Below are 12,871 nucleotides of genomic sequence, written 5' to 3' on the forward strand. Positions count from 1 at the left end.
AGTAATTGTTTCGGGATGTCTTTGTAAATTTCCACTCTCAAATCTTGAATTTCAAGTGACTTTTGGAAATGTGCACTCAGTATCTTATCTCTTTCCTCCTTTGTTCTCAAAGCAATCAAACAGTCTCTGGGCCTGTCTTTCCTCGCTACTTTTCCAAGTCTAAAAGCACTCACAATTTTAAAGTCCTTGTCTTCTTCCAAAGGCCAAAATTTTGTAAATTCTTTTGTCAAGTACTCGATTAAGTCCGCTTGTTCAAGTTCTAAGATTGACCTCAATCTCAAGTTGTTTTCCCTACTTTGTAGTTCTATCATAGACAGATAGGCTTGCTGGCCACCAATCTGCTTGCACATAGGTTTTACCTCCTCCTTTAAGGCTTCAACTTTCTGATTAGCTTCCTCAGCCAATTTACGATTTTCTGTGGTGGCTTCAAATAGTTTCCCAATTGATTGAGCGTTCAGAGCAACTTGTTGGGTCAGTTTATTTACACTGGCTGTATTTTGATCAATTTTAGATGATTGCTCAGCCACTTGTTTACTCAAACCTTCCAACTTTTCAAAAATTTTGTCCAATACTGAGGGAGATCCTCCTGCAGCCATACCTTCCGGCCTGGTCTGCTCGGTTTCTTCCTCTTGTGTCACCAAAATAGCAGGAACAGATGATCTACGCAGCTGTGAAGTTAAAGTCGTTTGTTTAGCTTTAGCTTTGGCTGATCTTGTTTTCCCAGTGCCGCTCATTCCACTTCTGTCTACGTGCCAAGGTCAAACTGTATACGATTCCCATGGGAATCCACAAGCCCAGAGAGTAAACAAAAAGAGAGGAGAAAAGAAAAAACAAGTCCCAGACAGTTGTAAACCCAAAATCCTCTAGGGGGAGTTCAAACGTATCTTGAGGGAAACAGCAAATTTGTTGTTCATAAAAAGTTTTTTCTCAAGTTGTTCCAAAGCTTCAAAACTTTTAAAACAATGTCAAAACAGCCTCAAAATTCCAAAAGACCTTCAGGTCTCTTATAGTTAGCAGAGTTAATCTTTAAAGTAGAACAATGTCTCTAAAAAGTGCCAGAAACAGTGTTTCAACAGTTCAGGTAGCACTCAAATGTAACCGTTCAGAGTAACAAAGTCCACAATCTGACAGTTCTAACAGTCTGGCAGTGTGACTGCCTAGGTTCCTTAATAAGTTTGTAAATCCAAAGGAAGAGGTAAAAACAAAGTCCACAACCAGAAGAGTTAAATCCACTAATATCAACAAAGTCAGTTCAGGTAATGCACGGATTAGTTCCTTTAGGCGCCGCTTCAAAGGCACCAGACAGATCAAAGTCTTTGCTTTAAATCTTTAAGCTGAGCCGGGAGACGGACTTCCTGGTTGCGTCTCCCGCTTTAGCCGAATTTTAAGTTAATTTAGTCCCAAATTCATTCAGTCCCTCTTACTCACGGGTTGTTGCTTTTCTAGTCGAATGTTCCCAGGAAAAAAGGTCAGCGCTCACCGACAGCAGCTATGCGGCTTCACTCCACAGAAAGAGCGATCGACTCACAGCACCGCGCCAGCCCTTCCACGTTCCGGAGCCCCTTACAAGGTCCCTTCTTCGTTTCGGGGGGCGCTTCTGGTGCCCGCCGAGTCCCACGACCACAGGCTTTCGCTGCCTGTGGGTTTCCGACTTGGGTCTCCGCTTCACCGTAGCGGACGACCCGTTTCTGCGGAGCTTCCCCTTCACAGCGCGAAGGAGACCGCCATTGCCGTTCGCGCCGCCTCCGGAAGTCCTGTCCCTCTCTCACTTTCTCCTTCCTTCCTTCCTTCCTTCCTTCCTTCCTTCCTTCTTTGATTCCTTCCTTCTTTCTTTCCTTCCTTCTTTCCTTCATCCCTCCCTTTCTCTCTTGCATGGGTTCAGACAAAAATCCCAGCCCAACTTGTGCACCAGCATTGCAAAGCGCGACCAATAGCTGCGGACAGTCAGGGACCCTTGCTTAAGTGTCAGTAGTTCCTGCTGAGTGACATACCCCTGAATTTTGCTGGTAAACATTGCGTCCATCGCCTGATAAAACTTTGCTAAGTCCTGAAGGGCATCATTTCCCGCTGCTCTCAGGGGCCTCACCCATTCCCAAATGTCCAACCACAAATGCCACCCTCTCTTCATCACTTTCAAGTTCCCTTTTTTGCAAGTCCAGGGCATATTTAATCTCAGTCTTAAATGCCAGGTATTCTTGGGGGTTCCTCTGAGAAGATTTATTGCTCAGAGAGATAAAGTCCAGTGCGCTTCTGCTGCAGCCAGCCTTCCAAAGGCATTCCAAAAGCATTCCAAAGCTCTGAGCAAAAGCAGAGTCTAGCAGCGGTCAGAAATTAAGCCTTCTGTCTTCTGTGCGTCGATGTGCATAAATCAGGCTCTCACGCAGAGTTACTAAAACTAAAAGCAGTTTATTTACAGTAGAAACTATCCACAATCACGGAACATTATACAAACGTGTCTGTCCCGGACAAAAGCCAAACTAGAACAGAACAAAGGACTGAGACTCTCGGAAGTGACGCAGAGTCTCTCCACCCCACAGTAGGCAGGACGCACATTCTGAGCTGTTTAACCCTGTAAGCTCAGGTTCTCCTCACAGTTCCCTCCAAACTTGCTCACCAGCGATGGCACTTTTCTTCCAATTGGAGTGGTTCTGACCTGCTGGTCCTGCACTCTGCACTCCTCAAGCCTCGCTGCGAGCTTGGCAATGCACACCTCCAGCTCCACGTTCCTCTGTACCAGGGCTGTTACGTTCTGCGCCTCATCTTCCCCAGCGCCTCCGCCTGCAGCTCCCTTTTTGGGGTGACTCGTGTCTCTCTCTGCTCTGAATGCAAGCAACCACAATGACTCTCGGATTGCTGTCAGATGGCAATGGTGGTTGCTCGTGAGTAACCAGTCAGCACTCCGACCTGTCTTTTACAGGTTTTATTTTGGTGCAAAACTATTTACAGTGCAGAGCCACAAGTTCATGCTTCCTCAATCACAAGCAGAATCCAGGAGTGGTTGTTTCCGGGACCTCCCCCAACATAAGAGTTTCGTCATCCCCAGCCTTTTCCTTCCTTCTTTGCCTTTTACACCTTTGTGCAGGGTGAGCGATGGAAGGGGCGTGCTTCCCTCCTGGCCGGCTTGGCCAAGAACGGTGCTGAGGCTCCCAGCAGCATCCTCTGGTCCTTTCCCCTCTTCCCCACTGGAGGTGTGGCTTTCCTCACCACAGGAAGAGGAAATGCTTCGCAAGATTCTCGAAGGTTCCCTGTAACCCAACAGCCCCTCTGCTTCCCTACCCTGTTCCCATGGCAGTACCCTGACAAGTCTGTTATGACCTATATCTTGTGCCCATTTAATCATGACTGATTTCACCTCGTCTTTTGTTTCCCATTCTAGCAGAATACTATATGCACCCTTCAGCAGCTTCACTTTCCCTTCTACAACTTTCTTTTGAAATCTAGAGGTTGTATAATTAAATCCTTTCTTATTGTCTTCTTTGTATATCTCATGGAGTTGCCGATAATGTAACCAGCTCTGAAAATTGTCTTTTATTCCCTCATAATCTTTTAATTTCCATTTTCCTTCTTGATCCTTTAATAAGTCAGCACACATAAGCCACTTTCCTTTTTTACCAAGTGGCTTGAGCAATAAAACTTCATGTGGTGAAAGCCACCAAGGGGTCATCTGTTCTAATAAATCTTTATATCTCTCCCAAACTCTCTTTAATGATTTCCTAAGTATATGGTTATAAAAACCTTAATGTACTTTCCTTTTCCAATACCATAAATATGCATGCCATCCAAATCTGTTGTCATGTCCTTCCAGATCGAATGCTTATTGCTTTTCCAGCTTTATCCAGCCCCTGATCCATACCAGACATGGAGCCTCATAGCATAATTTGAGGTCTGGGAGGGCAAAACCGCCTCTTTCTTTTGTATCTGTAAGTATCTTTTTTAAAAAAGTTCTTTTATTAGGAATTTGAACAAAACACATTCTCTTAAAACATATCACCCTTAACTTTCCCCCCATTTCCCCCCTCCCTCCCATAAAACAACCCCCCCCCACCCCTTGACTTCCCTCAGTTCCAATCTCTGGTTTCTCTATAAATGTTATTCTCTGCATGTTACAAATTTGTATAAATCCTTGATTTGTCTAACTGGTTATTATCAATAAATAATTGTGAGTGTTTATTCAAAACATGCCAAGGAGTCCAATTCGCTTTGTTGCATCTTTAAGTACTTTGTGAAAGGTTCCCATTCATCTTTAAAGTCACACTTACCCTTGTCCCGTAGTTTATATGTCAATTTTGCCAATTCTGCATAGTCCGTCAGTTTCTCTTGCTACAGTTCTTTGGTCGAGATTTCTTCATTCTTGCATCCCTGTGCTATTAAGACTGTTGCCGCCGTTGTTGCATACATAAAAATATTTTTCAGCTTCTTTGGCAGGTCTTTTCCTACAATCCCGGTGTGATGGCCTGGGAATCCGATTCAGAGGCTGAACCGGAGGAATCCCAGCCTGCACAGGAGTCCCCGCCTCCAGGGCCGGCTGAACTGGGGCAGGGCCTTGATTCTGAAGCGCCTGCACCTGTGCCGGATCCTCAGGAGCAGGCACCAGGTGAATCCACTCTGGCTCCAGAGGTGGTTGAGGACTCAGTGCCTACAGGTGAGTCTCCCCCTGGGACCAGTAACCCTTCAGCCTCTCCTGAATTGCAGAGGCTCAGGGCAGAGAGGCGAAGGGAACTGGTTTCTCCCAGGAGGAGTGCTCGCCTTAAGGCCAGAAGAGGCGGGTCTCCTGGGGGCCAGGACCGCCCCTGACCTCAGAGAAGATAAAGGCCAGTCAGTTGCGGGAGCAACGTCGTTGATGAGCTGTTTCGGCCAGCATCCAGTCCTGTTCCCCCAGAGTTCCTGTCCTTGCCCGGCTTCTCGCTGTGGACCCTGCTTTGCCCGAGGAGGACTGTCTGGCGACCCTCAACTCAGGTCCTGGACCTCGCCCCACAGTAACCTCCCCCCTGGACCAGTACAGTTTGCTCCCGCCACACCCGCACTCCCCCTTCGTTGGGGTGCGTTCGGGAAAAGCCAGAAGCCATGGCCGACCAGGCAGCTGCACTGGTGGCCTTGGCCCAGGAGAACTAGGCCTTGACTCACACCGTGCAGCAGCTCAGCGATGCGGTTACGGCACTTCAGCAGCGGTTGGACACCCTACCGGCTCCTGTGGCCGACGCCCCAGCTCCAGGCAAGTACCCAGTGGCCTTGCCAGAGAAATTTGATGGGGCCCCGGCCAGCTTTCCCATGTTCCTCGCCCAGGCCAAGTTGTATATTCAGAGGCGAGCCCAGAACTTCCCTGACGACCGCACCAAGGTGCACTTTTTGATCAGTTTGTTAAAGGACCAGGCGGCCAAGTGGGCATTGCTGCTGCTCAGGCAAGACTCCCCCTTGCTGACAGACTATATGGGGGTTTGCAACCATTTGGAGGCTGCATTCGGCAACCCCCAGAAGGAGAGTCAAGCCAACCGGGCAATTAGGCGTTTGAAACAGGGCAAGTCCACTGCGGCTGCCTACACCATGGAATTTCGGCTGTTGGCGCAAGACTTGTCTTGGAATGACTCTGCACTTTGGGACCAGTATCTTGAGGGACTGTCGGATGAGATACTGGACCAGTTGGCCATGATGGATCGTCCCACCACGCTGGACGCCCTTATTCAGCGGAGCCTGCAGATAGACGATCGGTTGGAGGACCGTCGCCAGACCCGGGACCACCAGCACCCCCGGCTCCTGGCTCCAGTCCTTCCCAGCAGGTCCACGCCCACAGCCGAGTTGCCGGACGAGCCAACGCAGCTCGGGGCTGCGCGACCTCGCCTCCCCCCCCCCTCGGAGAAGACGCGGCGTCGGGAGGGGAACCTGTGTCTCTACTGCGGTGGGAGTGGACATTACGCCCGATCCTGTCCCAAGAAGATGCCAGTCGCAGGGAAACCGCCAACCCCGGTAGCCGAAGGCCCTAGCAACCTGGGGTCCCAAACCATGCAAGAGGGGCCCTCACCAGTGGATTTGCGACATCTCATGGTTCTGGTGCGTCTCTACCCTCCAGGTGGGCCCTGGATTCTTACCCACGCTCTGGTGGATTCAGGGGCAACCCGCTCCTATATGGACGCTGCCTTTGCCGCTCATCATCAGGTTCCACTTCAGAACAAGCCAGAACCGGTACAGGTGGAGGCAATTGACGAACGGCTCCTGCGTTCGGGTGTTGTCACTCGGGAGACCCAGCCCTTGGTCCTGTGTCTCCAGCAGCACCGGGAGGTGCGAACTTTGGACATTGCCTTCATGCCCCGGTTCCCCCTGGTGCTCGGGATGGACTGGCTGGAGGTTCACAATGTTCAGATTGACTGGGTCAATCGGACTGTGCACTTCCCAGACCCATGTCCCCAATGTCCCCATGCTCAGTCCGAGATGCTAGCAGCTGCACCCACTGAGGAGGCTGCATCCACGCTCCCCGCCAAGTACCGGGACTACCAAGACGTGTTCGAGGAATGGGGGGCAGACCAGCTGCCGCCGCATCAGTCTTTTGACTGCGGCATAGACCGCCAGCCCGGAGCGCCCCTGCCGGTGAGTCGCTTATACTCTCTAACAGAGCCAGAGCGCGAAGCTTTGCAGGACTTCCTGCACAAGAACCTGGAGCGTGGTTTCATTAGGCCTTCTACCTCGCCCACCGCTGCGCCAGTGCTCTTCGTTAAGAAGAAATGTGGGGAGCTTCGCCTTTGCCATGATTACCGGGCCCTGAACAAAATTACCATCCCTGACCGGTACCCCTTGCCCCTTATTTCGGAGTTGCTGGAGCGGGTGCAAGGGGCGCAGGTGTTCACCAAGCTAGACCTCCGGGGGGCCTACAATTTAATTCGGATCTGAGCCGGGGATGAGTGGAAGACAGCATTCGGGACCCGGTATGGGCAGTTCAAATACCTGGTTATGCCCTTCGGATTGTGCAATGCGCCCGCTGTGTTCCAACGGTACATCAGCCACATGTTCCAGGACTTGCTAGACAAATACGTGGTGGTGTACTTGGATGACATTCTGGTTTTCTCCCGTGACCCGGCTCTCCACGAGGGTCATGTCCGGACCGTGCTGCAGCGCTTGCGGGAGCACCGCCTGTATGCGAAGCTCAGCAAGTGCGAGTTCCATCAGCAGTCAGTGGACTTCCTTGGTCACCGACTCTCTCCAGATGGGGTACAGATGGATCCTGGGAAGGTGGCAGCGGTTCGGGAATGGGCAGCACCTCAGAACCGCAAGGACCTACAGCGATTCCTGGGGTTTGCCAACTATTACCGGACCTTCGTTGCAGATTATGCTCATCGCACCACCCTGTTGACCCGGCTACTGCGCCCCAAGACGCCGTTTTCCTGGGACAAGGAGGCAGAGGAGGTGTTTCAGGGGTTGAAAGCCTGTTTCCAGAGAGCGCCGATCTTGCAACATCCTGATCCCTCTCGACCCTTTGTGGTAGAGACCGACGCCTCCAGTACGGCTCTCGGTGCCGTCTTGTCTCAGCAGTACGGACCCGATGCGCCACTCTTACCCTGCGCCTTCTATTCCCGCCAGCTCCTTCCAGCGGAGCATAACTATACTGTGTGGGAGCGGGAACTACTGGCCATCAAGGTGGCCTTTGAAGTCTGGCGCCACCATCTTGAGGGGGCACGACACCCGGTGGAGGTGAGAACCGACCACCGGAACCTGGAGTACCTCCAGACCACCCGCAAGCTGAACCAAAGGCAGATCCGGTGGGCGTTGTTCTTTTCCCGGTTCCAGTTCCGGATCCGCTACATCCCTAGCTCCCAAAACCAGAAGGCGGATGCCCTGTTCCGGAAACCTGAAGACAACGCAGACACGGTACAGCAAGCAGTACCCACCACGATCCTACCACCGGCTGCATTCCTGGCCACCCAGGAGGCTGAGCCACTGCAGGCTTGGGTGCGGGAACAGCAGCGGGTCGACGCTTGGGCCCAGGAACGACTCCGGGAACTGGCCAAAGGGTCATGCCCTCAGTATCCGGGGCTGGTCTTGCATCAGGGCCTTCTGCTGCACCACGGTCACCTGTATATCCCGCCAGGGCCACTGCGGGCTGAGGTTCTCCGGATGACCCATGATGCCCCAGCAGCGGGACACTTCGGGCGGTATCGGACCACCCATCTGGTAAGCCGTGAGTTTTGGTGGCCCCGCCTGAAGGCTGACGTGGCTCGCTACGTTGCTGGTTGTGATGTCTGCCGGCGGGCCAAGGGCCCTACCGGGCGACCCCCCAGCCTACTTCAGCTGTTGCCAGTCCCACCACGTCCTTGGCACACGGTTTCGCTGGACTTTGTAGTGGACTTACCCCCGTCTCATGGCTGTACCTGCCTTCTAGTTTTCTCCGACCATTTCACTAAGATGGTGCACTGTGCCCCCTGCCCATCCGTACCCACAGCTCAGGAAACCGCTCAGCTGTACCTTCAGCATGTCTTCCGCCTGCATGGCCTACCTGAGCGTGTGGTGTCCGACCGGGGCATTCAGTTCACATCCCGGTTCTGGCGAGCATTGCACCAGACCCTTGGGACAGAGGTCTGTCTCTCATCAGCCTAACACCCACAGACCGATGGCCAGACGGAACGGGCGAACGCGGTGCTGGAGCAGTACCTCCGGTGTTACTGCAGCTACCAGCAGGATGACTGGGTCGACCACCTAGCATTGGCGGAGTTCGCCTACAACAACGCGGCGAATGCGTCCACCCAGCATACCCCGTTCCAGGCCAGTTACGGTTATCATCCACGGCTGTTTCCAGATGTGCTGCCGGGATCCGCGGTCCCTGCGGTGACGGAGTGGCTTCAGGAGCTCCAGTCCCAGCAACAGCTATTGATGGAGCAACTGCGCCAGGCCAAGGAGGCGTACAAGGCCCAGGCCGACCGCCATCGCCAGGTGGGGCCGGAACTCCACGTCGGTGACCTGGTATGGCTCTCCACTGGCCACCTCCACCCCTCTCGACCTTCGCGGAAGCTGGACGCCCTTTTCACCGGCCCGTTTCCTATCGTGGACCAGGTCTCGCCTGTGGCATTCCGTCTCCGGTTGCCAGCAACCCTGAAGGTTCACCCAGTATTCCACAGGTGCCTTCTGAGTCCGGTGGCCCCACCCGACGAGTTCCACCCGAACCGTCCCCGACCGTAAAGGTAAATAGAGCTTGAGGGTGACCGCCGGGGCTCAGTACACCCCTGAAAACCCCCCCCCCCACGGAAGAGTGGGGATCCCAGGGGTCCATCAGAAGCGGAGAAACTCGCCCCCCGAAACCCCCCTGCTTGCTGCTTCGCGTGCGGGGGAAAGGGAAGAGGCTTGAATCCGCTCACGGTTCCAGTGCACTTTATTGCCGAAGCCACATTCCGCCACCAGAAGCAGCGGGTCTTCCAATTAGAGGTAAAAGCCAAATAAAGTTACTAAAGAAAAAAATTGGGCTTAAATTAATTAATTTGGTGAAACAGAAGCCAAACAGGAAGTCAGCTTCTGATTTCTGTGGACTGGCTCTGCAAGATACGTTTTTGTGAATGGGAGACAAAGAACTGCTTGCAGCCATGGAGACTTACCATATTTTTCGCTCTATAGGACGCACTTTTTCCCCTTCAAAAATGAAGGGGAAATGTGTGTGCGTCCTATGGAGCAAAGAAGCCATAGCCCCGCGACCCTCTCCCGGCTGGAGAGGTGGCGCGCGGCTATGGCAGGAGCCTCTTTAGCCGCACACCACTTCTCCAGCTGGGAGAGGGTCGCGGGGGGCTTCTTTAGCTAAACAAGCCCCCCGTGACCCTCTCCCAGCTGGAGAGGTGACACGCGACTATGGCAGAACTCTCTTTAGCCGCATGCCACCTCTCCGGCCAGGAGAGCGCGTGTGTGGCTAAAACAGCCCCCCGCGACCCTCTCCCAGCTGGAGAGGTGACGCGCGACTATGGCAGAAGTCGCTTTAGCCGCGCACCACCTCTCCAGCCGGGAGAGCGCGCACGCAGCTAAAGCAGCCCCCCGTGACCCTCTCCCAGCTGGAGAGGTGACGCGCGACTATGGCAGGAGCCTCTCCGCTGCGCGCCTTTCCCCGCTCCCCGACCTGCTCTTTGGGGCTGGTGGTGGGCTTCCCCCTGCCAGCCCCAAAGAGCAGGTTGAAAGGAACCTGAAGCCTGGAGGAGGGAGAGGGGTCGGTGGGCACCGACCCCTCTCGCTCTCCAGGCTTCCAAGGTAGCCACCTTGTTTTAGAGGGGGAAAACAAGAGGGGAAAAATTCTCCCCCTCTCTGCGCAGCGCCTCCTGCCGCTTCGCTGAAGGGGCGCTGGGCAGAGAGGGGGAGAATTTTTTTTCTTGTTTCCCCCCCTCTAAAACAAGGTGCGTCCTATTGTCTGGTGTGTCCTATAGAGCGAAAAATACGGTAGTTACAAATTGGCTCTGACTTTGGGAACTGTTCCCTTCTTTTGTATACAAGTTAAAAACCATTGTATCAAGCTGTCCTTTGGGATTAAAAGAAGATGTTAGCTGGAGGAATTTGAACAGTCTTTTGGAAATTGGTGCAGAAGATAAAAAGGGAAAGGAAAAACTCCAAATTTTGGGGTTTGGGGGTACAAGGGGGAGCTAGCAGGGAACTCTTGGCACTATTGAGGGGATACCTCAGGAAGTGGGAAAGAGCCTGGATTAGCTCTCAAAGTAACCTCATTGCCCCCTTATAAGCACCTGCCAAGAAAGACGTGCCAACTGGAACTCCAGCATACTTGTGATTTAAACATCAAACCAATTTGCCATGGGATTACAGTAAAGATTAAAGTCGAGATACAATTCCTGAAACAAGACCGGGGGGCCCAGTAGCAGAACAAAGAGCTGCTTTGGAGCAGCTATCACCGGAAGGGGCAATATCCCAAAAAACAGATATTGTAACTGACTCTGACAATGGCCAATCTTAAAATACTGAGTTGGAATGTTAACGGTTTAAATTGTAAAACCAAACGCCATCAGATTCAGCATGTAATAGCAAAGCAGAAATTAGATATAATTTGTCTCCAAGAAACACATATTGCAAAAAACATAAAAGAGTCCTAATTAATAGAAAATTAGGTTTGGACTTCATCTCATCAGATAAAACAAAAAAGAGAGGAGTAGTTTTTTACATTAATCCTGAACTTGAACCCAAACTGATTCAGAAAGATGAAAAAGGTAGAATCTTAATAATACAAGTTAAAATTCAGGGGGAGAGAGTTATACTGGTTGGCATTTATACACCCAATGACAAAAAAAGCAATATTCTTCAAAAAGTTAGAAACAGAACTACTCGAATTTGCAGATCAAAAGATGATCTTACTGGGAGACTTAAATGGAGTTCCATCTTTAGATAAAGACAGATCAGCCAGGAAAAAAGAAACAAAGGAAGGTAAATTACCAAAGACTTTTTTTGATATGGCTCAAAACTTAAATTTGATAGATATATGGAGAAGCAAACACATGTTTGATAAAGAGTTCACTACAGCCATGTACATGACAGCAGCTCGAGAATAGATTCCCTATGGATCTCTAAAAAATTGGAGACAAGAGTCAAAAAAATTGAAATCAATCCCAGAACTTTTTCAGATCATAATTCCTTGATTATGGAAGTACAAAAAGAAAGCCAAATTTCCATTAGATGGAGGTTAAATGATGATTTACTTGAGGATCAAAAATTTATGGAAAAAGCAAGAAAGGCCTTGACTGATTATTTTCAAATAAACAGTCAAGGACAGACAAAATTACAGACAGTCTGGGACCCAAGTAAGGCAGTAATGAGAGGACTCTTTATACAACAAAATTCATATAAAAGGAAGTTGAGAGAGAAAAAGAAAAAGGAGATCCTAGCGGAAATCACAGAAAAGGAGAAACAGCTGTCAAATAAAACAAATAAAGAGGCAGTAAAACAGGCAATTAAAACTTTACAAACTCAGTACTCAATGATAATTAATGAGCAACTTAGTTGGAAAATAAAAAGAGTGAAACAAAAATATTTTGAGCATGCAAATAAACCGGGAAAATTGCTAGCTTGGCAGTTAAAGAAAAATGAACAGAGGAACTCCATAAATAAAACCAATCTAAATGGGAAGATCACAGATAAATTGAAAGAAATTAGAGTAGGATTTGTAAAATATTTTTCAGATTTGTATAGGCAAGGGAAGGGGGGAAAAATAAGATTGAGGAGTACATTAGAAGTAGTAATATGCCACATATAAAAGAAGAACAAATGAAGATCCTAAACACTCAAATAACCGTGCAAGAATTGCTAGAGGCAATAAAAGGGTCAAAAATGGCAAGTCACCAGGCCCAGATGGACTTAGGCCAAAATATTACAAAAAAATTAAGTGAACAACTAGTGAACCCCTTGAAAGATGTCATGAATGAGATACTGATTGCAGGTGAAATTCCCGAAACATGGAAAGAGGCCTGTATTACAGTAATCCCAAAACAAGATGCAAACTTGCTGCAAATTAAAAACTATAGGCCTGTTTCTTTGTTAAACAATGATTACAAATTGTTTGCAAACATATTAGCTAATAGATGGGGGGGGGAATTAAATGAGTATATACATCAAGATCAGGCAGGCTTTCTTCCAGGTAGACAAATGAAAGAGAATATAAGGAACATCTTAAATATAATAGAATACCTGGAGGTCAAAAACGAAAAGAAAGCAGCAATGATGTTTATAGATGCTGAAAAAGCATTTGACAATGTTTCTTGGAAATTCATGACAAAGCTACTTGAAGAAATTAAATGCGGCCTTAGATTTTTTAAAGGAATATCAGCAATTTCTTCAGAGCAAAAAGCCAAATTAATTATAAATCAGGTGATAACGGATGAATGTAAGATACAAAAAGGAACCAGACAAGGGTGTCCAT

General features: G+C 49.8%; 1 protein-coding gene and 1 long non-coding RNA gene across 2 annotated transcripts in view; both read left to right on the top strand.

The window, feature by feature from the left end:
- Nucleotides 1-3,901, top strand: part of LOC308578015 (FERM and PDZ domain-containing protein 3-like) — a 32,436-nt gene extending 28,535 nt beyond the window's left edge. Inside the window, exon 10 of the mRNA XM_081178316.1 lies at nucleotides 3,806-3,901. Coding sequence (XP_081034442.1) covers nucleotides 3,806-3,877 — 72 coding nt within the window. The 3' untranslated portion in view covers nucleotides 3,878-3,901. The remainder of the gene's footprint in view (nucleotides 1-3,805) is intronic.
- The window catches only part of LOC308578020, a 135,934-nt gene that overhangs the window by 37,930 nt on the left and 85,133 nt on the right, over nucleotides 1-12,871 (top strand). The window lies entirely within an intron of this gene.

This window comes from Podarcis bocagei, assembly GCF_964188305.1.
Source record: "Podarcis bocagei genome assembly, chromosome: W".
Classification (NCBI taxonomy): domain Eukaryota; kingdom Metazoa; phylum Chordata; class Lepidosauria; order Squamata; family Lacertidae; genus Podarcis; species Podarcis bocagei.